The sequence below is a fragment of the Onychomys torridus genome, chromosome 7, assembly GCF_903995425.1.
Source record: "Onychomys torridus chromosome 7, mOncTor1.1, whole genome shotgun sequence".
Lineage (NCBI taxonomy): Eukaryota > Metazoa > Chordata > Mammalia > Rodentia > Cricetidae > Onychomys > Onychomys torridus.
Window position 1 is genome coordinate 101297308 of NC_050449.1, and position 24951 is coordinate 101322258.

Genomic DNA, 24951 nt, shown 5'->3' on the forward strand with positions numbered 1-24951 from the left:
CCTTAAACCAGTCTTAGCCTCCCAAAGTGCTGGATCATAGGCAAGTACTATGCTTGGTGCCCAGGACAGACATTTAAGAAGACAGGGTTTGTGGAAGGAAAAACTGCTTTCACCAGTTGGAGAAAGAGGCTCCAATAGTTGAGATGATGTTCACATTGGATCTGAAAGAGGACAGCACCAAGAGGGGAGGAGGAAAGAAGGAGCCAAGGCCTAGAGTAGGCCCTACGCCAGGAATAATCAGAACAGAAAGGGGCAGTAGATGAAACCAGGGTAAGACACAAAGAGCAAAGGGATAGGAAACCTCAGGACAGATCACAAGGATCTCCAACCTAGATACAGATCAATGATAGGGCGTGGGTTTGACAGATTACAAATGATTAAAACATCTCTTGCTTTAGTAGAAACAACTAAGAGGGTCAAGAACATAGATAAGGAACCCTGAGAAGCAATGAGCAAAGGATGCTTGGAAAAAGGGCAGTAGGTACTATTGTCAGACATGATTTGGAGGTTATCCTAAACAAGATTCTTTGGCAGTAAGATCTAAAATACTATTGTTGGCTGTTGTTTGTTTGTTTGAGATAGAGTCTCATGTATTCAAGCTGGCCTCAAATTTACTATGTTAACCAAGGATAAACTTGAACTCCTAATCTCCCTGCTTCCACCTCCCAAGGACTGGGATTATAAACATGTGCCAACATACTTGGTCTAAAACGTTCCTTATGTAAGGCATGGTGATGCCCCACTTTAACTGGAAGACAGAGCAAACAGATCTCTGTTGAGGTTGAAGCTAGTCTGATCTACATAGTAAGACTCTGTTTCATACAAAGGAAAGAAAAATGACTTTATTCGCAACAATAATATTGGATAGCCACTAAAAATTACATCCACAATGAGTATTAAAAATCATGGGAGAGTGGGCACCTTTAATCCCAACTCTGGGGAGGCAGAGGCAGGCGGATCTCTGTGAGTTGGGAGACCAAGCCCGGTCTACAAAGAGCATTCCAGGACAGCCAGATCTGTTACATAGAGAAATGCTGTCTTGAAAACTCAAGCTACAACAAATGAGAAAAGGTTAAAAATATATACTCAGAGCCAGAGAGATGGCTCAGTGGTTAAAGATTACTGTCTTGCCACTAAACCTGATGGCCTGAGTTTGATCCCCAGGACACACATGGGAGAGAGAACCAACTCCTTTGATTTTCACACAAGATCCATGGCATACTTCTTGCCCCCCAGAAATGTAAGTTAAAAATAAGGGCTGGAGAGACCAGTTAAGTGCACTTTCTTCTTTCCACCATTCAGGAGGCAGGCGGATCTTTGTGAGTTCAAGGCCAGCCTGGTCTACATTGTGAGGTCCAGGCCAGCCAGGGATACATAATAAAACCCTATCTCAAAAACAAAACAAAACAAAAAACCCATAAAATCTCACCAATGTAACTGCCCATATGTGAGCTGAACAGGGACACCACCAATGGACATCCCAAAAGTGGAGGGGGGAAAGTCCAGGAGGCCTCAACCCTGTATAAAGAACTAAAGTCAAATGAGGAAGCTGGGAGTGGGGGAGGGGCTCTTCCCAAGGAAGAGCACACCAATACTGATTGGTGGCCTAGTGCCAAATGGTCAGCCCTGAAACTATTTATATAAGTAACATTATACAGCCTGAATGGGTTATATTTAGGAATATATATGTATATACATATACTTACACGCATGTAATAACAATGAGGGAAAGGAGACCATGAATTTGAGGGAGAGGGGTTGGGGATTTAGCTCAGTGGTAGCTCTGGGTTTGATCCTCAGCTCAAAAAAAAAAAAAAAAAAAAGGATTTGAAGGAGAGGAGGGAGGGGTGTATGGGATGGTTTGGAGGGAAGACAAGGAAAGGAAGAAATACTGTAATCATTTCACAACTCAAAAAAGGAAAAAAAGGCGGAAGGTGGTGGCGCATGCCTGTAATCCCAGCACTCAGGAGGCAGAGCCAGGCAGATCTCTGTGAGTTCAAGGCCAGCCTGGGCTACCAAGTGAGCTCCAGGAAAGGCGCAAAGCTACACAGAGAAACCCTGTCTCGAAAAACCAAAAAAAAGAAAAAAAGAAAAAGAAAAAGAATAACAAACAAAAGGACACATTATTTCTCTTACAGAGGACCCAAGTTCAGTACCCAGCACCCATGTTGAATGGCTCACAACCACTTCTAACTCCAACTCTTACGGATCCAACACCCTCTTCTAGCCTCCTCCAGCACCCCCACACACTCAGCATTCACTCACACAGACACATATGTAAAAATAAGTAAATCTTGGGTCTATCTAAAATATATTTATATGTAGTATGTCCACTTCTTAATAAGCAAAGAAAATGGTAGAAACAAGAAAGTTTTCTTTCTCTTCCATATACTTTGCAAGCCTATGTAACTTTTAAAAAAAGTGGTTTTAGATTTATTTACTTTGTTTCATACGTATAAGAGCTCTGCTAGCACACACGTCTGTGCACCACATGTATACCTTGTGCCCTCAGAGTCAGAAGAGGATCGGAAACTGAAGTTACAAAAGGTGGGTTTAAGCCGCCGAGTAGGTGCTAAGAATTGAATCCAGGTCCTCTACAAGAACGAGTGCTCTTAACTGCTGAGCCATCTCTCAACCCCTATGCTAGTTATTATAATGAAAAAAGAAATTCTTTTAACATAGACTTTTCAGCCAGGTTGGTAGACACTTGTAATTCCACCATTCAGTAGGCAAAGGTAGGAAGATCATAGTTCAGAAGCCAGTAAGATTGTCTCAAAATAAGTAAAAAATACTTTTTCAAGTTTGTTTTATACGGGCGAGGAAGTCACAGCTCCAAGAACAAGGTCAAGCAAGCCTTGCATTTCCAAATCCTCAATCCATACAGCCCTGGTTCTTAAGAGTGGGATGAATTTTCTTACTGTTGTTCAATGCTAAGGAACCAAAACTAGAGTCTCACGTGTGCCAGACAAGTGTTCCATCGCTGAACTACACCCCCAGCCCTTCATGTGTTTTCCTACAGGCTAATCAGCTACTAAACTGTCTGTTCTCCACAGATAAATATGCTCAGACAAAATCCTGTTTTCCCAGTAAAAGCTCTTTATGCCCTTGGTGAGTAAGCTTGTTACATGTCTCTACCAGATACTGCAAGTATCTAGCTCACTGTATCAGTTCAAGACATTTGTGGTCAAAATTAATCCATGTAAAACATTCCAATAACCATTGGAACAAAGGCAACCAACGCAGGGTTTGGACATTCAGAGGGTCCTATCAAAACCTAGGCAAGCACGTATCCTTCAGAACTGCACTCCTTGCTGGGGTAGAAAGAGTTCTACGGAATTCATCTGTTACATGAGCTACAGCCTTCAGAAGTTCAGAGAATGAGTCCAGAGGGAAAGAGCACAAAGAGGGTGAAGGAGACTAGAGCCACCCAGATCAAAGGGAAAGGAGCAACAGACTCACCTCTCCATGGGACATTCAACCTAGAAGCCTGGATTTGTGTGTCGGACAGGACACACCTAACCCTGTCAACCTTTCAACGGAAGCCTACAGTGACAGAGACAGTGGGCTGGGGTGGAGAGACGGCCTAGTAGTTAGTGCACTTGGTGGTTCTTCCAGAGGACCTGGTCCAAGCTCAGGTGCTAGCATACACATGGCAGCTCAGAACCATCTCTAACTCCAGTTCCAGGGAAACCAACACTCTCTTCTGATTTCAGTGGCACATGGCACATACATACATGCAGGCAAAACATACACATACAATTTTTAAAAAGGAAAAAAAAAAAGTGCTACTAGGCAGGTTTCCAAGCATAGGCCTTAAGAAACTAATAGTTCCAGGTGGGAATGATGGCTCCATGAACCTGACAGCTGCTTTTAACCTCTGTAGGCACCAGGCACACATGTGGTACTCATACATGCATGTGAGCACTTAAGCAGCCCCATCTCAATAAATAAATAAGATACAATAAGAAAGGGAAAGACATCAAAGCGAACACGGAAGACGGCGCTCTTCCTCATTCCTGTTTTCATATGCAGTCTCACCTTGATGATCTCTCCACTGGAGGCAATTAAATCTGTTGGAATGCTCACTCGAAATGAGCGCCCAACAACAGCCGTGCCATCAGGAATGCCAACCACAGTGGGAACAGTCTCGTGGAAGTCTGAGAGAACTGAGTGCATGGATGCCTCAAGCTGGTTCTTCCAGTCCCTCACGGCCTCTGAGGGTTCGCTGGGCCAGTGGGACTGAGCCATAGCCACAGAGAGTAGGAGAAGAAAGGTCCTTCCCCAGAGAGGGTGCAGCAGCCAGATGCCGGCAGACATCCTCATCCCAGGTCAGTGTTTGTTCAAGCCAACAGTCGCTAAGGAGGGAAGCAAACGATGTGGTCCCAGGTTGGGTCCTCACCCTCTGCACACGTGCTCCATCCCAAAGCACCCAAAACCTGAAAAAGAAAAAGAACAGATTAAAGTCACAATGCTGCTGGTTTCAAGACTGCACACTTCCCAAGTGTTCTGATGAAGGAGAAGGAAGCCACTTCCTCTCGGGCTCCTCAGCAACATGCAGCTACTCCACTGAAATGACTGGTTTAGTAAGTGTAAAATAACGGTCAATTTTGAAATTTTATATAAAAATGTAAAACATCTCATTAATAATTTAAAGGGATTGATACATATTGAAACCACAGAATGTTGAATCATGTACATTATTAAATCAAATGAATTAATAAAAAAATCTACAAAGTACAAATTACTGAAATTAATTTCAATTGTTTATTTTGTTGTGGGAGAGGGAAAAAATTAAATTTCTAAATGACCTTTGGTTCCCATTATCTGTCTGCTAAGCAGCTCTGCTCTTCTAGACTTTCCCCTAAGTTTACAGTAAATAAAGTGAGCTGAGAAAAAACAAATGCCCAATGTGGACACTCTCCACGACAGCTGACCCAGGCTCTCCAATACCAACATCCCTAAGGGCAACAGCCTGGGTTTAGAGACAGGATATGCTATGTGCATCCGGACTGAATTCTAGAATAACTTTAAAAAATAGACAAGCCAGGCGGTGGTGGCGCATGCTTTTAATCCCAGCACTCGGGAGGCAGAGCCAGGTGGATCTCTGTGAGTTCGAGGCCAGCCTGGGCTACCAAGTGAGTTCCAGGAAAAGGCGCAAAGCTACACAGAGAAACCCTGTCTCAAAAAAATAAATACATACATACATACTTACATAAATAAATAAATAATAGGGAAAAACAGCAACAACAAACAACAAACAAACAAATGCCCAAACCTGAACTGGAGAATTCCCATGTTGGCTGAAGATTAGCTTTACTCTTATTCTTTAGGTGACAACATAAAAGAGCCATCCTAAAGCCTAAATCCTCTGAGTAGTATTTGGAAGTGTTCATGGATGAAATGTCACAAAGATTCTTTACTCACTTTGAAATGCTTCAAGGGAGAAAAATGTTCACCTGTATTTATAGAGATGAACCATATAACAAATACAACTTTTTTCTTTGATATATATATATATATATATATATATATATATATATATTTTTTTTTTTTTTTTTTTTTTTTTTTTTTTTTGAGACAGGGTCTCACTATGTAACCCTGGCTAGCCTCAAACTCACAGAGATTCACCTGCCTATGCCTCCTGAGTGCTGGGATTAAAGGCATAGTGAGTTCTAGAAGATAAAAAATTAGTTTTGAGCTGGGTAGTGGTGATGCAGGCCTTTAATCCCAGCACTCAGGAGGCAAAGGCAGATAGACCTCTGTGAGTTCGAGGCCAGCCTGGTCTACAGAGCAAGATTCAGGACAGCCAGGGCTATCTATCCAAAAAACTGTCTCAAAAAACAAAAATCAAAAAGTTTTGAAAAGATAAACACTTAAGTATCTACAAAAAGTAATGTAGCAAGTGTCCACTCCTCAAATCCCAAGAATTACCCACAAGACTTGTTTACTGAGTGCCTATCTGCAGCCCTGTGCTAGTGAACAAAACTTCCTGGTCTTTCTTCCCTCCGTTCTTAGTAGAGTCACACTGAAAACCTGTGTGCTATCCTCCTCGCTTTCCTTAGAGACTTCAGGGGGCTTAGGACCTACTTTCTCTGAGCTAGCAGTCCCAGTGGGGACATGGTGGCTGCTCTCAGGTGAGCACAGACATGAGCAGTACCCCACTAGAGACAAAGAGTAACACATGCTGCTAACACCATGCTGGGGGGTGGTCTATGCATGCATGCTCCTGTGTGTAAATAAACAATCTTGTTATAGAAAACATGGCCACTGATGAGGAGGTACACTGAAGACAAGGCAAATCCAGTGAGGTTTCTGGTAGTTTAAATTTTGCTATTAATTTTATTTCTCCCCCACCCCCAGCTGAGGATCGAACCCAGGGCCTTGCGCTTGCTAGGCAAGCACTCTACCACTGAGCTAAATCCCCAACCAAATTTTGCTATTAATTTTCTTATCCTACACCTTTTAGCTAAAATTAAAGAAATATCAAGTCCAAACCCCTGCCCTCAAATGAAACAAAGCTGGGAGTCATATCCAGTTAAACATAAAGCTAGGATGTTTAAAGATGTTAGACAATGGACTAGAACCAGAGAATCTTTTTGTTTGTTTGTTTTGTTTTGAGATTGAGTTTCCCTGTGTAGCCTTGGCTGTCCTGGAATTGCTCTGTAGCCCAAGCTGGACTTGAACTCAAGAAATCCACATGCCTTTGTCTCCCAAGTGCTAGGATTAAAAGTATGTACCACCCCACCACATCCCACCCCCACATACTCAGGCTTACATAAATCTTTTTTGTTTTGTTTTGTTTTTTTGTTTTTCCAGACAGGGTTTCTCTGTGTAGCTTTGCGCCTTTCCTGGAACTTGCTTTGGAGACCAGGCTGGCCTGGAACTCACAGAGATCCGCCTGCCTCTGCCTCCCGAGTGCTGGGATTAAAGGCGTGCGGCACCGCCGCCACCACCACCAACCAGCATAAATCTTTTTTTTTTTTTTTTTTAAAGATAATTAATTGGATCTCTGGGGAAATGGAGTAGACATTGTTTTCCCCAATATTTCCCACAAAATACAATTAAGAATTCTATATGTTACATATAAAATAGATAAGTCTAAAAAGTGAACAAAGGGCAAAAATCAGTTACAGAACTCAGAACTCAGGACTCAGTGGAAGTCAAATAGTCAGGAGCTTTTGGATTTGGGATTCTTCCTCCTTGGGAGTGTCCAGGAAGTGGACACAGGTTTTGCACAGTCCTGCAGGGGCTTCACTGCTGAGCTGTTCCGCGTCCAGCAGCACTAGAACCAGGCCTGGACCACCACACTCAACTTCTCTTAGTATTGATTTTTATTTTCACCTTTATTCCTTTTATTTTATTTTATTGAGATAGGGTTTCTCTGCGTAGCCCTGACTTTCCTAGAACCAACTATGTAGATGAGGCTAGCCCAGAACTCACAGAGCTCCTGTTTCTGCCTCCTGAGTGCTGGGATTTAAGGAGTGCACCACCACACCCAGCTGATTTATTTTATATGTATGAGTGGTTTGCCAACATGTATGCCCTTCCTTGAAGGTCAGAAAAGGCCTTTAGCTCCCCTGGAGCTGGACTTATGGACTACTGAGAGCCGCCAAGAGCTGCCAAGAGCTTTGAATTACTAAGCCACCTCTCTAGCCCTCCAAATGTTTTTAGACCATAAAAATATGGAAGAATATGTGGTGCTGACAAACCTGGATGGCAGATATACAGGTATTGTGACATTAGTCTGGTTTCTACTGGTTCGTGTGATGATACAGACCAAATCTTCAGCAGGCAGGAGAGGAAAGAGAACAGCCACAAGATCAAGTCCAGCAAATCTGCCAGTGCTATGCAAGACTCTCAAAGAACAAAGCAAGGGCCAGAGAGATGCCCCAGTGAGGAAAGATTCATGTCACCAAGCCTAATAACCCAAGTTCAACCCCCAGATTCCCTATGCTAGGAGAAAACTCTCTCACACTCACACACACACACACACACACACACTCACACACACACACACACACACACGCAGTGAGGTAAGGGATTAATTACTCAATTAAAAAACATAGGCTAGGCATAGTGGCACAGGCCTATTCCAATACTGAGAAGGGAAGCCTGGTGGACTATAGAGTTATCCTTGACTATATAAGGAGTTGGAGGCCAGTTTTGTTTATTACCTTTGGACTTGAATCTCCCATTTTTGTGTGAATGTTGGGAAAATTTTGAAATGGTAACTAAAACCCAAACCCAAATCTCAACATCTGGATCTTCTGGCCTATTTATTCCACCTTACTTATCATCCTCTCTCTCTATCCACTTTCTTCCTTTGTTTCCCACTTGCCTGCCCTAACCCTGCCCCAGTTGCTGGGCTGGGTGTGCTGGCTCAGCAGTAAAGTTCCTGTCTAGTATTTGCAAAGCCTGTGCTCAACTCCTGGAAGCACCCAGGGGAAAACTCGGGACTGGACATGCACCTAGTGGGTAAGTGGGAAGAAGAGAAGCCTTATTTTTACTTTTCCTACTTTTCTCTTTAATGTAGTTCATTTACTTTTCCATCTATAAAGTCCAGTTGATCTTTTACTTTCCTAATCTGATTCTCAATTTTAAATTCTTAGCTTATTTGAAAAGAGCACTGCTTATAAGTCACACCCTTCCCCACTAAAAGCATAAGCTCAGTCTACTATCTGTGGTCCCATGACGACATGGGGTGTGTGTTTCACAGGCATGACTAAGTGCTCTGCATTTAGCAGTCAGGCAATGTCCAGGGCACAACTCCAACTACTATGTGCTGATTTTTCCATGCTCTAGAGAGAAAAGATAGTTTCTGCAACTTGGAAAAAAAATCAGCCTGTGTATCTCTCTCATGCTGGCTTTCTATAAGCAAGGGTCATGCCTGCTTGCTTACACAAGAAACCCCGTAGATTACAGCTACATATCTAACGAGATGGGGTTTCTGTATAACAGTTCTGGCTGTTCTGGAAATCTGGCCTCAAATTCACAGATCTATCTGTCTCTGCCTCCCAAGTGCTGAGATTAAAGGTGTGCACCACCACAGCCAGGCAATTCTTTTATATATATATATTTCTTTATTGAAGAGAGAGTATATGCCACAGTGTGCATATGGAAGTCAGAAGACAACTTTTTAGAGTCTCCTATCATGTGGGTCCCAGGATTCATGATTAGTCAGACTGACACCAAGTGCCTTTTTTTTGTTGTTGTTTTGGGTCTTTTGTTTGTTTGTTTGGTTTTTCGAGACAGGGTTTCTCTGTAGCTTTGGAGCCTATCCTGGACTAGCTCTGTAGCCCTGGCTGGCCTCAAACTCACAGAGATCCACCTGCCTCTGCCTCCCGAGTGCTGGCATTAACGGCGTGTGCCACCAAGTGCCTTTACCCATCAAACCATCTTACTAGCTCTAGAAAAAAATTTATACATTCCTCAAACGCTCACTCTTAGTCACTATAGAGATCCCCTCCCTTCTTGCAGGGATCAAAGCCCAAAGATCAGTAAACATCAACCACTGACATACAGGGCCTGGTGGCTAGACTCTGTTAGGAGAAGGGTGCTCAGTGTTCCTGGCAAGGCCTCACTGTTGACACTTCATCTATATTTATACCTTCTGTGACACCAATACTCAAGGCCGCCTGAGAAGGTATCTCGACTGAACTCACCATTGTCTCTAGACACCAGAAACTTTCAAAGCTCTCCTGCTAAGAGATGAGTGGTGGAAACAGCGATGCAGCGCAGCACACACAAAGAAATCTGAGCTCTCAGGGCTGCCCCTAGGCTAGTGAAATCCAACTCCACAAAAACAGGTCCTCTCAGAGCCTTGACAAAAGGCCTGGCTCTCTGGACACATGTCAATCAGCCATGGCACACAGGGTAAAACACGAGTTTGCATGGCAGCAATTTTAGACACTCCCCACCCCTAGAGACCAGAGAAACTTTAAAGGTATTGCAAGAACTGGAAAAGGCAGATATGGGTGGCATAGGCCTAAAATCCACCAGTGGAGAAGCTGAGACATGAGGATTTCAAATTTGAGGCCAGCTTGGGCAACCTTATGAGTTCAAGGCCAGCAGGACTACAACAGGGAGACTTTGCACTCAGAATGCTGAAGAAAAAAAGAAAAGACATGTATTGGAGATTTGGGTGAGTGGTACACACCTGAATTCCACTACTCAACAAAAAAGTGTTGGTCCCTACAGAACCTGGAGAAGACAAAGCCTTCTGTGACGGCAGTGTGTGAGCAGCCGCTCTAAGAGCTGCAGTAACCGGGAAGAGTCCATAACCGTCAAGATACTCATCCCAGCCTGCTGCTGGCGCACATCCAGCATCTAACAGCACAATGAGGCCGCATTTCCACTTGGAGGTAGAAGAACATGTGAAGGAGACCTCCACCAAGCTCCTGGAAAGTGAGTCTCAAATGATGAAAGCACAGTCTAGAGTGGTCTATCAGACAGACACCTTTAACCTAAAGACGAGACATTCTCAAATGGGCAGAAGTTGTGACATTTTCAGAAACACCTACAAGATAACCCAAAATATCAAAAACTGCCTTGAAAGTAGACATTATACACCAGCCGTTGAGGATACATGGGAATCAAAACTCACCATATAGTGGTTGGCAAGGACTCCAGTCAGCTGAGAGAAATAGAGGAAAGGGTCCTTCTGGCCCGTCCTATCCCTCTATGTAGATGTGACTGAAGCATGTCATCTGATGGGAGGGAAAGGTAGGTATGCCAGAGAGGCACCAAGTCCTCAGGACCGGCCCTACGACTGTCCAGACAGCTGTACGTGCCCAAGCAGTAGAAAGCCTTACTCCAGCAGAATCCAGGCCTGGGCGAAAGGTAGTTCTTCTGGCCGGCTCTGCTGCCTCCCGTGTGTAATGAGTGCCCTGTGCTCACAGGAGCCCAGTTAGTACGTGCTTTCCACTCAAGTGAGTTCAATACATTAATGCACATATGGTATACTCAGTTCACAATTATCCAAACTCTGTGAATAAAACGTTTATCTACTTTAATCTAAAAACTCTTAAAAGAACAGCAATTAGTTTTTATTTCTAAGAACAAAGGGAAAGTTGTGAGACTCAACTCATTAACCAAACACAAGGTGGCAAAGGCAGCCAGTTCTGTCGATGCCCAGGAGCTTCTGCTCCTCCACAGCTACGCGACCTTAAGATAGTACTTAAGCTGTCACACTGCTACTCTTCACCCATATAATTAAACATTCAAGGAAAATGAGATTTTTCTTTTTAAAACACGATTAAAAGAATGAAGTCCTAAGTCCTTGGTTTTTGTTTGTTTTGTTTTTGGGGTTTTTTTTGGGGGGGGTGTTTGGTTGGTTGGTTGGTTTTGGTTTTTCCAAGAGAGGGTTTTTCTGTCTCGTACTGGCTGTCCTAGAACTTGTTCTATAGACCAGACTGACCTCGAACTCACAGAGATCTGCCTGCCTCCGCCTCCGAGATGCTGGGATTAAAGGCATGTACCACTACCACTGGGCCCTAAGTCCCTGTTTTAAATGGTCTTGGGAAAAGTACAAAGCAGAAATCTTAATTAAACCATCACTTTAGGCTACACTTAACAAGAAGGCTTTTTTGGTCCACATATTCCAAAGTTAAGATTCAGTATTGTGAGTTCAACATTAACACAAAACCTCTGGAAAGTTAACTGTTTTAAAGCAGTTCAACCTACAGGGCCAACAGGGTATCTAAACACAATAAAAAGCAATAGCATGAAATTGTTTATTTGGTCTCCCAATATGAAAAAGACAGGTGATTTTCAGCTCCCGAGTTTTAAAAGGGCCTTTTGTACTATGTGACATCAGATAAGGAAGGTCACTGAGAGAATTTAGTCTCACCTTAAAACTACTCTTGGTTTAGGAAGCAGATGGGGTTTCTCTGCCATGGGGACCTGGCATGATTGTGATAAGAGATGATTACAAGCAACAGGGAGGAACATCCAGGTCCAATCAGTCAGAAGCAGCCAGGGTCACATAAACAGAGACTAAAAGGTAAGAATATGTGGGAGAGAAAATTGCCACCTCTGAGCAGTAAGTACCAACTCTGTCTTGACTACCAACAAAGAAAGCTACTTTAAAAGCTTCTGTCATTTAGAGAATTTCTCGTAAATCTTCACTTATCTCAGATACCAAAGGAAGCTACAGTGGGCAGTGGTTTCTGCTGATGGTGACTTGTTTTCTTTCCAATAATCACAGAAAGGAAGCAAAGACTCCAACCTATATATAAATACACACAAGTACAAACTTGTCCTGAAGAATGGGCAAAAGATACAGTTCCAAGTCCAGAACTAAACAGCTGTTCTCCACTAGACCATGGTCTGTAATCCAGGCTGATTTTTAACACCTTGTGTGAGAGGCTTACTGAACACTCCACTAAACTCCATATGCTGTGGTTAAATATTACTCATTACTAAGTGGTAACACTTAAAAACTGTTCACATGGTGAATTATATGGCATGGATTTTTGTCCTTTCTTTCCTATTTTGTTGTTTGGGAGGTATCATGTCCAGGTTGCACTCACTATCTAGTGGGTGCTGGCCTTGAACTCCTGCTTCTCCTGCCCCCACAGCATGTACAACTATGCCTGGCTGCTTCTTTCTTTCTTCTTCTTTCCTCCTCCTCCCTCCTTTTTTAGCAATTAAGGTTTGTTTTTAACTCCTACCCACTATCCCAACATTTAGGAGGCTAACTCAGGGGCTAAGAAATGATGGCTAGCCTCAACTATATGTAGTGAGATCCTGTCTCCAAAATCAACTTTCTGTTTTGTTTTAGAGCCAGGCCTACAATAACAGCTACTCAAGAGGCTGAGGCAGGAAGAATACAACGTCAAGGCCTGCCTGGGCAACTTAGTAAGATCCACTTCAGGATTCTTAATACATAAACGAAACATGAACAACTGGGAATATAACTCAGTGGCAGAACATTTGTCTATCATAGGTGAGACCTTAAATTTAATCCCTAGTATACTCCACTTGCCCAACAACAACAACAAAAAAAAAAAAAAAAAAAAAAGGAAAAGAAAACAGTATCAATAAGCTCAGAACTAGAGGACATGCTTACCATGGAACATGGAACAAAGGTCCTGGGTTTAATGCCAAGCACTACACACACAATGTTTTTAAAAAGTAAGATGGGGCAGGAGAGATGGCTCAGAGGTTAAGAGCACTGACTGCTCTTCCAGAGGACCTGAGTTCAATTCCCAGCACCTACATGGTGGCTCACAACCATCTAAATGGGATGGAATGCCCCTTTCTGTCATGCAGGCATACATGCAAATAGAGCACTCATATACATAAATAAGTAAATAATTTTAAAGAGGTTAGATGGTGGCTTTGCTGTAAAAACAGAAAAGCTGGGGCTAGACAGAGAGCTTAATGCAGTAGGTTTGGATCCCAAAAAGTTTAAAGTTCCCTGTAACTTCAACTCACCTCTAACCTCTGCTTACATGTACATTCACATGCACGCACACACACACACACACACACACAATTTTTAAAAGAATAATATAAACAAGAGAAAAATGTATGCAACAGCTGGAGCTAGAGGCATACGTAGCTCACTGGGAAATGCTTGGTTAGCATATAAAAAGCCCTGCGCCAAGTCCACAGAACCACACAACTAAGGAGAAAACATCGAGTACTTGATCCCAGCAGTGGGAAGGCAGTGGAGGCAGCAGGAACACACAGCAAGTCCAAGGTCAGCCAAGGATACATAGCAAGGCCCTGTCTCAAGAAAATCAAACAGAACATTCCTCAGAATCACACCATTTAGACTTTAGGTCTAATCATCCACTTGGCTGAAGCAGGTAGAGCAGAAGGTGTGGTGGGGTTGGGGGAGAGGTGAGAGGTGGGTGGCTAGACTATCTAAGGGGAACAAACCCTCAAACTCATGTGAAAAGCAAACTGCAATCATCTTAAGACAAGCGAACAATACTTGAGCACACATTTGCTGACTACTTACCCTGTAGGACAGGTGTGAGGCTTCAATTACTCAGCAGTCTTTCTAAATTTCATACTATTCAATTAAGATTTTATATGCATTACCAAATCACAAAATACAAGTAGTAATCCATGTAACTAGGTAATCACAGCCACATAACAATGTTCTAGGGCACATCTATGATACTGGCCATATAAAATTACAACGAAGCTGAAAAATTCCTAAAGTCCCACCAGAATACAATGCACTATTTGAATGTTTGTGGAGACACCAATATAAAACCTACTAGGCTGTTAGTCAAACAACAGTAGAGCACATATAATCACGTATAGTACAGTATGTTTAACTGTAATAACTTACTGGCTTATGAATTTACTATACTTTTCAATATTAAGTGAGTTCGAGGCCAGCCTGGTCTACAAAGCTGAGTTCCAGGAAAGGCGCAAAGCTACACAGAACAGAGAAACCCTGTCTCAAAAAAAAAAAAAAAAAACTGACACGTAAATTTTGGGGTTGGGGATTTAGCTCAGTGGTAGAGCGCTTGCCTAGTAAGTGCAAGACCCTGGGTTCGATCCTCAGCTCCACATTAAAAAAAAAAAAAAAAAGCTAAGAAATCACATTTAGCCATACAAATGTACAATTGATTTGTGATCTAACCTGTGTATCAATAAGCCTGAAAAGTTTATAGTTTTAGTATGCTAAGATTATTGAAGAAGAATTTAAAGCTTTTATTGCTATTATTATTGTGTGTCTGATCTCTATATAAATACACTCGTGGAGGTCAGAGAACAGTTTAAGTTAGCCCCTCGTTCCTTTTCATGTGGGCTTTGGGACTCAAACTCAGGCCACAGCCTTGCACAACAAGCGCTTATCAGATGCCAGGCCCTGAAAGAAAAGGAATTTTTGAGTTAGGGCATCTCTACAAAGCCCAGGCTGGCCTAGAACTCAGAGATCTGCCTGCCTCTGCCTCCTGAGTGCTGGAATTAAAGACATGGGCCACCATGTCCAGACTCTTGAAGAAATTTTAAAAATAAATAAATTTAAGTGTAATTTGAATGGGTGGTATGTGTCTATATCCCAACACTAGGAGGGTTAAGACAGAGAGTCAGGGGTTCAAGGCCAGCTTGGGCTGCACTATGAGAATCTATCTCAAATAATAAAACCATACACAAATTTAGTACAACCTAAAGAAATAGCAGTTCATGAAGCCAACAATGATTTATAGTAAAGACCTAGGACTTCACATTCCCTCACCACATTCAGGTTCACCCAGACAGTTTCCTGCAATAGCTCTGCTAATGCTCAGTGCCCATATGCCATATGGCTGTGCTTTTTTTTTTTTTTTTTTTTTTTGCAACCTTTTACGTATTATTTCTACTGTGACTCTTTTCTGTTTAGATATTATTTGAATATAGAAAAGTCACTGTGTACAATAGTCCATATTATTCATTACAGTCAGTCTTTGTAAGTTTGTGGTCAGAAAGCAATAAGCCATACTCTAAAACTAGATGTAAATTTATCACCTAGGTTTTCAGTATGATATTCATATTATAATTGTCTATCACATTCTCAGAATATACCCTCATCATGAAACAATGTATGATCATACTTTTCTAAGTAGATCCTTAGTAGAAACTAAAAGTTGCCTTCTAGCTGTTCAAACTCCATCCAATTATAGTAACCCCCACCTCAACTCAATACAAAGGAAGATACAAAGTAGCGCTACCCTGAGCACAAGATCATCAATGTTGGTGAGAGTCAAGGTTGGGACCATGAGAGCTGCCCTGAGAAAAAAGGAGAAAGAAGAAGCCCCATGAAATAATAGGGTGGCCACATTTGCTGCTCTCTTCCCAACAGTACATACACTAGGCGGGGAACTCATCGCATGTCTGCAAAGGGAAAGGGCTTCCATTCCAGTCCATTCCTCAAATGAATTTACCATGAAGAACGGCAATGACCACTTGATTTCATTTTCAAGTTAAAAAGCTAAGCTTCCTGGGTTTTTTCCCATTGAAACACAAGATTTAAAAGCCCACCACTCTAAATGCATCTTAACCTGGCTTCAACAAACTGAATTTAGAAAACTTTTCTGGCTGTTGGCTTTTCTAACCTAACTGGCTAATCACACAGACCTGAAAAAATAAAATGTCAGCATGGCCCAGCACTCCCAAATCACTGCCCCATTCTTCCTCCACATACCAACACATACTCCCATAGATCATTAACTGCAATCTTTGACCATGCCGGTAGCCCTGATCCAAGGCTGGGACCTCAGGTCAACACCTCAGCATCAAAAAAGGATGTCACAGACCCTGTGTGTACACCTGCTCTAAGATGCCACAGTACCAAGTGTTTAAACAAATACTTCAACTATCAATGCTTAAATTTGTGGCAATCGCTTCAGGAATTAGTAAGTAAAGCATGTAGTTAAGCATTTGGTTGGTTAAGCGTTCAGGCTTTGGAGCAACACAGTTCAGCTGAGATTCATGTGGAGGAGGACTCAGAAGCTTCCAGCCTGAGGAAACAGGATCACCTGAGGAACTAGCCAGGTGAGGTAGCTGTGGCTTGTTCTGCTTCTCTGATCTTCCAGCATTCACCCCAATAACCTGCCTCGGGTTTGATTTCATTAATAAGAACTTTTAAGGTTCCTGCTACAGCACAGCTTCCAGTAAAATGCAGAAGGCAAAGGTTTTCAGGTCAGGTCCTACCAGCTCTCAAACTGCTAGTTTTCCCCAGTAGAAGATGCTATCCATGTACCTTATCAGGAACCAACAACAGCACAGACCTACACAAGTGCCCAGTATAGGCACTTCTATACCAAGCAAGACCCAGAACACTGTTATGGCTTAAATCTAAAACATCCCCCAAAGGCTCACTGTGTCAGATGGCTGGTTGCCAGCTAATGGGTATAAGAAAGTGACTGGATCAGGAGGTTTCAGACCTGACCAAAAATTAACCCACTGATAATTCATACTTTGATGGTATGACTGGGAGGCAGCAGACAGGAGGTGGGTCTGTTTAGAGGATGTGCTTTGGATGGCTAGGTCATGCTACTGGGCATGTGCTCTGCTGCTCCATTCCTGCAGTGACATCTACCTTCCTATCAGTCTACAGATTACTAGGACCAAGGGACTGAGACTTCTGAAGCTGTGTATCAACTCTTTCCCACTTTAGTTTTCGCAGGTATTTGTCACAGCAACATAAAATCTGACTAATGTGAAAATCCAACGGCTTTCTTCCTTATAGTTCTTTTTATTTTGTTACTTAGGGTTATTTTGGAGGGGGTGTTTGTTTGTTTTTGGAGACAGGGTTTCTCTGTGTAGCCCTGGCCGTCCTGGAACTCACTCTATAGACCAGACTGATCTTGAACTCAGATCTGCCTGCCTCTGCTTCTGGAGTGCCAGGATTAAAGTACCACCACTTGGTAGCCTCCTTAAAGTTCAAAAACCCTCTAGCTACTGTTAGGCAAACTAGATTTACACCCAGGTTAACATTAAAAAAATAAATAAATTTTAAAAAATCACTGAAGGCAGTCTTAGCACAAAGGGAAAAGATCTGTACTTTAGTAATTAAAAACCTAATCACGAATTTTAGAATCCCAAAATTAACAACTCAAGTACACCTTTAATCTCAGCACTGAGCTCAGGAGGTGGAGAAGGGTGAATCTGAATGTGAGATCCACTAGGTTCACACAGTGAATTCCACTAGGCCAGCCAGGGATGCACAGTGAGACTGCCTCAAAACAGAATAACAAAGCTACTTCAAGGCAAAAGGGATAAAGGAATGATAAATACAAGAGGTCTGTCCTATCAAAAAGATTCAGCTGTGATTTACATAGCTCCAATTAGTTTGTAGCAGCAAGTACAAAGCAGTTTTTAGTGGCGCCCCTAATCTGTTGAGGTATGGAGATGTGTATGCTGTTTCCTTCTTCCAAATCATCCTGGAATCTTCTGGATGTCTAAGATGGCTCACTGTCAGACATGGATGGAGACTCTTACCATGCCCAGCTTAATTCTTTGGGTATTTCATCTATATTCCTCACTGAATCTTTAACTGGCTTTGAGATGTAGTACTAGGGCTCAAATCTAGGGCTTTGTATATGGCAGGCAAGCACTCTACTGCTAAGCTACATCCTTAGCCCTATTTTATTTATTTTGAAACACAGTCTTGCTAATTTACCCAGGCTAGTCTAGAATTTGTGATCTTCCGACATTGGCCTCCTATTTTACCCTAAGTATTTAATCTAAGTGTACATCAACAAGCCTGCTTCAACTGGCTTTTAGGTGCAGCACACAGGTATCCCGCAAATTTTTAAATGTATGTTTTTATGCTTTTGAGAAAGAACTAAAGGTAGGAAGCTGGGTCTGATGGTGCATGGCTACAACTCTGGCACTTGGGAGATGAAGGTGGAAGGATGAGAATCTCTTCAGGGCCATTCTCTGCTATATATCAAGTCTTGGAGCCAACCAGGGCTACATGTGACCAGTCTTTTTATTTAAAAAAAAAAAAAGAAAAGAAAAGAAAAAGAAAAACAGGCTTCTTCAGAGCTGATTTTCTTGCCAAAGAAGCAGGCAGCACACAGACTCCTGCCAGCCTCAGAGCACTTACTATCTGCTACCTTCCACAAACACTCAGGAGGAACCAGACTCCTCTGAAACACAGAACTAAACAGTCACCAGTTACTAAAAGATCAGACAAAAGGAGAGCCTTTTAAAACTAAGTTCCTTCTATAAATTGATAATCCACAAAGATACCTCAAAAAGTCAGGTGAGACTTCCGCAGAGGATGCACACAGAAGAGCCAAGCAGAAGCAGTTTTCCAGTACACATCTGAGCTCAATTCCGTCCTTCTAGGTGGACAATAGTCCATTCTGTGAATTCAAGCCAGAGCTAATTCAAAGAAGGCAAGTATTGAGTTTGCAAACCTACTTCTCACATTACCTCTAACTCATCCAGGGATCTAAAGCATAATTTGCTTTTATAGACTGATTAATTATCAAATAGTTTCTCTGTTCTGTCTGATGTTTTCAAGTGTCTGAACCCAAGGTCTCATACATACTATATAAAGGTTACACCACTGAGTTATACTTTTTTGTTTGTTTGTTTGTTGTTTTTTTGGTTTTTCGAGACAGGGTTTCTCTGTGTAGCTTTGCGCCTTTCCTGGAGCTCGCTCTATAGACCAGGCTGGCCTCGAACTCACAGAGATCCGCCTGGCTCTGCCTCCCGAGTGCTGGGATTGAAGGCGTGCGCCACCACCGCCCGGCTAAGTTATACTTTTTGCCCTAACACATAAAACTTGACACAGATCATGGGGCCAGACAACAAGCCTCCAAACTCCACAGTATCTAAGACAGCACTCAAATAGAATCCAAATGCACCTGTATTCATCAGTTTCTCATGGCTCACGCCCCACCTGTGTGATATCACAGTTACAAGCACAGAGGCTATGTACAAACCCTCTAAATAGATAATACAAATTTAATATAAGATAGTCTATATTAAATCATTTATTAAAAAATACAAGGTATCTCGGAGGTGGTAGCACATTCCTTTAAACCCTGCACTCAGGAGACAGAGGCAGGTGGATCTCTGTGAGTTCAAGGCCAGGGCAGCCAGGGCTACACAAAAAAACCCTGTATCAAAAGAATGAAAACAAAAAAGGAAGGGAGGGAGGGAGGGAGGGAGGGAGGGAGGAAGGAAGGAAGGAAGGAAGGAAAGAAGGAAGGGAGAGAGACACAGAGAAATAAAGCGTGAAAGAGAGAAAGAAAGAGAGAGAAAGAAAGACAGACAGACAGAAGGGGAAAGGGAAAGGGAAGGGGGAGGGGAGGGGAGAGGAAGAAGAAAGGAAGAAAGGAACCAAGTAGTCCCTACCTCATAGAACTTCAGGAATAGCTGTCTTCTGGTATAGGCAGACAAGGCTAAGTGATCACCAAGGATTCCAACACTCCAGACAGCAGAGTGACAGTGGGCACAAGAATATAGGGAAACAGCAAGTTTTATAGCCAAGATTTGTTTTTATATATCCAAGTCTGGCCTCAGAACATCATTTTCTAAGTAAATACAGAGTAAGAGCAGCTACAATAATCAACAGCATGAACAGAGAAAACCTGGGCAAATGACAAAGAACACCAGGCCCAATCTTGCTCTCCACCTCCTGCCTGTGGATCAGATGTAAGCTGCTCAGCTGCTGCTCCACTGTCATGCCCACCTGCCTGACACCTGGCTCCCTAACATGGTGGTCATGGATTCAACCACTGAAACTGTAAGCAGGCCCCCAGGTAAATGCTTTATCAGCTGCCTTGGTCATGGTGTCGTGTCTCTTCACAGCATTAGAACACTGACTACAATAGAATGAGACCCTGCCCCTTCCCCCTTTGTTTTGGATGGTGAGTCTTCCTTCTACCTCTCTGACCACAGCCCTTCCTTAGGGTAGAAGCCATAGCCCTTTGTTCCACTAAGATTTTATATCCCGAACTCAGATACCTGAAGCTACTGCCTAAGCCAACTTTCTCAATCATTATTCTAAACATCACAGGACCACTGCCAGAGCAGACTGAGAGCAACAGGCCAGCCATTTCGTCTGTTGCCGGTACAGACTAAGTGTTCCACTACTGCTCCAAAGACCAGCTTGCCCTGCACGCAACAGCTACAATGGGGAATATCATGGTCTGGATGTGACCTAAGGTTGGCATGAGACCCAAGGTACTCCTAGCAGCCCTGCTGAACAGCTAATGTCTCCTACATAACATTAAGAACTGAGACCCACAGCAAGAGGCAGAGTCGGACTTGAAGTCAAGTTCCCTAAGTAAACTTGCCAGAGCCACCACTGATACCACATGGGTCCAGCAGCTCACAAATGCCACAGCATCCGTTAAGCAGGTTGTTTTCTTTCCTAAACTGATCACTTACCTGTATAGATCTCAGCCTCCTAAATGCTACTTCCTCAGGAAACCTACCCAATGGGGTCCTCCATTATCCAACTCCTTTTCTCATAAAAATATCAGAATAGTCATAGCAGTGGCCAGATCTGAAATGTTCAGATAATCTAATGATGACACAGTGAAGGCACAGGTAAGACACATAATACCAGTACCTACCGTGGGGTAGAATTGTGTAGTTAGAGTTTTCCTGCCTGGCCCACAGTCAGGACAAATCTCTCTAACCGGCCAGGCCCATAGACGCTCAGAACCAACCAAGTAAACACACAGAAACTTACATTGTTTACAAACTGTATGGCCGTGGCAGGCTTCTTGTTATCTACTTTTTCTATCTTAAATTAACCCATTTCTATTAATCTATACTTTGCCACTTGGTTTGTGGCTTACCAGTACCTTACATCTTCCTTGTCATGGCGGTGGCTGGCAGCTGGCGGCGTCTCTCCCCCCAGCCTTCCACCTCCCAGAATTCTCTTCTCTCTTGTCCCGCCTGTACTTCCTGCCTGGCCACTGGCCAATCAGAACTTTATTTACACAGAGTGATATCCACAGCAGAATTGTGTCCCCACATGCATGTCATGATATATGTACAAACACACATACATAATAAATATATAAATGAATAATAAAAATCAAAGACTAGACATCTACTGGTTGTGGAAAGCACATTGTTGTAATCCCAGAGCTCAGTGGCTAAAACACAAGGATCATATGTTGAGGCCAGCCTAAGTAACACAGTGGGTAGTGAATATAGTTGAGTCATCTTTTTTTTTCTTTTTGGTTTTTCGACACAGGGTTTCTCTGTGTAGCTTTGCACCTTTTCCTGGAACTCACTTGGTAACCTAGGCTGGCCTAGAACTCAACAGAGATCCGCCTGCCTCTGCCTCCCTATTGCTGGGATTAAAGGCGTGCACCACCACCGCCCTACTTGAGTCATCTTTAAAATGAAAAAAAAATTAGACTCATGAAACATCTGTATTCAACAACACAATTAACTATCTCTTGTTAAGAGATCAAGCCAAGCCCGGGCGGTGGTGGCGCAGGCCTTTAATCCCAGGAGGCAGAGGCAGGCGGATGGATCTCTGTGAGTTCCAGGCCAGCCTGGTCTACAGAATGAGATCCAGGACAGGCACTAAAACTACACAGAGAAACCCTGTCTCAGGAAAAAAAAAGAGAGAGAGAGAGAGAGATCAAGCCCAAAGAGCCACATGTGCTAAGCAAGCACTCTACCACTAAGACAAACTCTCAGTCTCTGTCTTTTTGTTTGTTTGTTTGGTTGGTTGGCTGGTTTTTTTGGAGCTGAGGATCGAACCCAGGGCCTTGCAAGCACTCTACCACTGAGATAAATCCCCAACCCTCAGTCTCTGTTAAATAAACAAAATAAGTCTCAGCAAATGAAAACATATATCATAGACCCCTATCTAGATTTCTATGTGCTATTCCAACTAAAAGAAACTTGGTAGAATGAAGCAAAAGGATCACTTGAGCTAAGAGCTAAAAATGAGGCTAATAGAGACCTGCCTCAAAATACACACAAAAAGTAAAAAAGAGAAGCAATGTTCATTGGGGAAAGGGTATAAAGTACAAGGCTGGAGCAAGACGCTTGAAATCTTGTTGCATCAAAAAGCATTCAAGAAATAATGAAGGTTGGGGATTTAGCTCAGTGGTAGAGCACTTGCCTAGCAAGCCAAGTCCCTGGGTTCGATCCTCAGCTCAAAAAAAAAAAAAAAAAAAAAAACAGAGAAAAAAGAAAGAATGAAGACAATTCAGAGGAGCACAGGGACCTACCAGAAGTTCCTACTGACTAATCTGGGGTGTAGCTCAGACAGAGTGTCCGGAGGGTTCATCACCAACACAGTGCAAAACCAGGCCTAGTGGCACACATCAGCAATTTCAGCACTTGGGAGGTGAATCAGAAATCCAAGGTCACCCAAATGCTGGGATTAAAGGCCTGTGCAAAAAATAACTAACCCTTGGTGGGTTGGGAAAAAAAAAACACTAACCTAGGTACATAGATACATGTCTATAACACCACACATAGGAAGCTGAGCTGCAAGAAGAGTCAAGCAAAACAACAACAACCAGGAACAGCAAGACAAACTGGTGGTAAAGGAACTTGCTGCCAAACCCATGCCGTGAGTTTCATTCCTGGCATCCAAAAGGTCAAAGTAGAAAACCAATCCTGACAAGTTTTAATTTGGCTTCTACATGGCCCTCACCCCAAATAAATAAAAAAAAAAAACTTTTAAACAAACAAAAAACCTGACAGGAACATGTATCACTGAGTTATTGAAATGAATATAAGGAAACCAATAAATGTAGAAATGGGACATGAAAAATTCTTCTTTTAAATAAGATGACACACAGCCTTAAAAAAAAAAAAAAAAAAAGCAGACAGTGGTGGCGCACATCTGTAATCCCAGCACTTGGGAGCCAGAGACAGGAGGACCTCTGTGAGCTCGAGGGCAGCCTGGTCTACAGAGTGAGTTCCAGGACTGACAGGGTGGCTTACACAGAGAAACCCTGTCTCAAAAAGAAAAAGAAAGAACAATACATAAATAAGCAAATGACGCTTGTTCTAGCCAGAAGAAATGAAAGTTGGAAGCATCTAGAAGCATCCACATACTGAAGCTGAGGATCAAGGTCTCATGAAGAATAGGATGTTACATAGTTTCCAGTGTACCTCACCCCACCATATTTATTAAGTGCTATGAATAGAAAAACAACAACTTTACAAAGGAGAAAACTTCAAGCTATCTCTTCAATCAAAGCTGATTGGGATAACCTAGCACCTTCTGTGTTACTAAAGATGTTACTGAACAAACTAAGATTAATTATGAACTGTAACTAGATAAAAGTGTTAAAGTAATGTTTAACTAATGTTTAACACTGTAACTAGGGAACAATATTAAAACAATGTTTAATTTCCTGGTGTTACCTGGACATGGTGGCTCACGCCTGTAACTCCAGAACTTTGGAAAGCTGAGATTAAAAAATAGCCCCAAGCTAAAGGCCAACCAGGGCTAGAGAGCAAGTTTTGAGGTGAGCTTGGCTACACAGCATGACCTTGTCTCAAAAATACATAAGAGGCTGGAGAAGTGAATTAGGGGTTAAGTGCACTTGATACTCTTCCAGAAGACCAGAATTCAGTTCCCAGCACCTATGAGTAGGCTCAAAAATGTGGGCAACTCCAGCTCAAGGATGCATCTTGCCTCGTTGAGCACCTGAACACACCCCTCCCTCCCTCCCTCCCTCCCTCCCTCCCTCCCTCCCTCCCTCCCTCCCTCCCTCCTTCCCTCTCTCTCTCTCTCTCTCTCTCTCTCTCTCTCTCTCTCTCTCTCACACACACACACACACACACACACACACACACACACACACACCATTTTTTGGTTTTTCGAGACAGGGTTTCTTTGTGTAGTTTTGATGCCTGTCCTGGATCTCCCTCTGTAACACCAGGCTGGCCTGGAACTCACAGAGATCCACCTGGCTCTGCCTCCCAAGTGCTGGGATTAAAGGCGTGTGCAAAAAATAACTAATCTAGGTATATAGATACATATCTGTAATACCAACACATAGGAGGCTGAAACAGGGCTGAGATTTAAAAACAAAACAAACAAAAAAAAAAAAAAAACGCCCTGTCCAAAAACTATTTAAAAATTATTATTTCTTAATTTTGATTGCTATGTGCAGCTAACAGAAAAAAAAAACTATTCTCATTCTTAGAAAATATATAATTAAGTACTTAGGGATAAAGAGGCATGTCTCCTAATTACTCTCAAGTGGTTCAGGAAAAAAATGTCCAGATAGAAAAGAGAGAATAGGCCAAACGGTGGTGGCACGTGGCACACACCTTTAATCCCAGCACTTGTGGGGCAGAGGCTCGGAGGATCTATGAATCTGAGGCCAGCCTGGGCTACAAAGTGAATTCTAGAACAGCCAGGGGAATCCTGTTTCAAAAAAAAAAAAGGAAGAAAAGAAGGAAAAATCAAAACAAAACAGTTTTTCTTTCTAGGACCCAGGAAGGCCTAGGTTTCTGCAGCCTCCACACATAACAAATACATCTCTT

The 24951-nt window shown here is 42.7% G+C and overlaps 1 protein-coding gene across 11 annotated transcripts in view; it reads right to left on the minus strand.

The window, feature by feature from the left end:
• The window catches only part of Dag1 (dystroglycan 1), a 65745-nt gene that overhangs the window by 16531 nt on the left and 24263 nt on the right, over positions 1-24951 (minus strand). For all 11 annotated transcript variants that reach the window (XM_036191752.1, XM_036191749.1, XM_036191746.1 and 8 more), the window contains one exon: positions 4039-4436. In XM_036191752.1, coding sequence (XP_036047645.1) covers positions 4039-4323 — 285 coding nt within the window. In that variant the 5' untranslated portion in view covers positions 4324-4436. The remainder of the gene's footprint in view (positions 1-4038; positions 4437-24951) is intronic.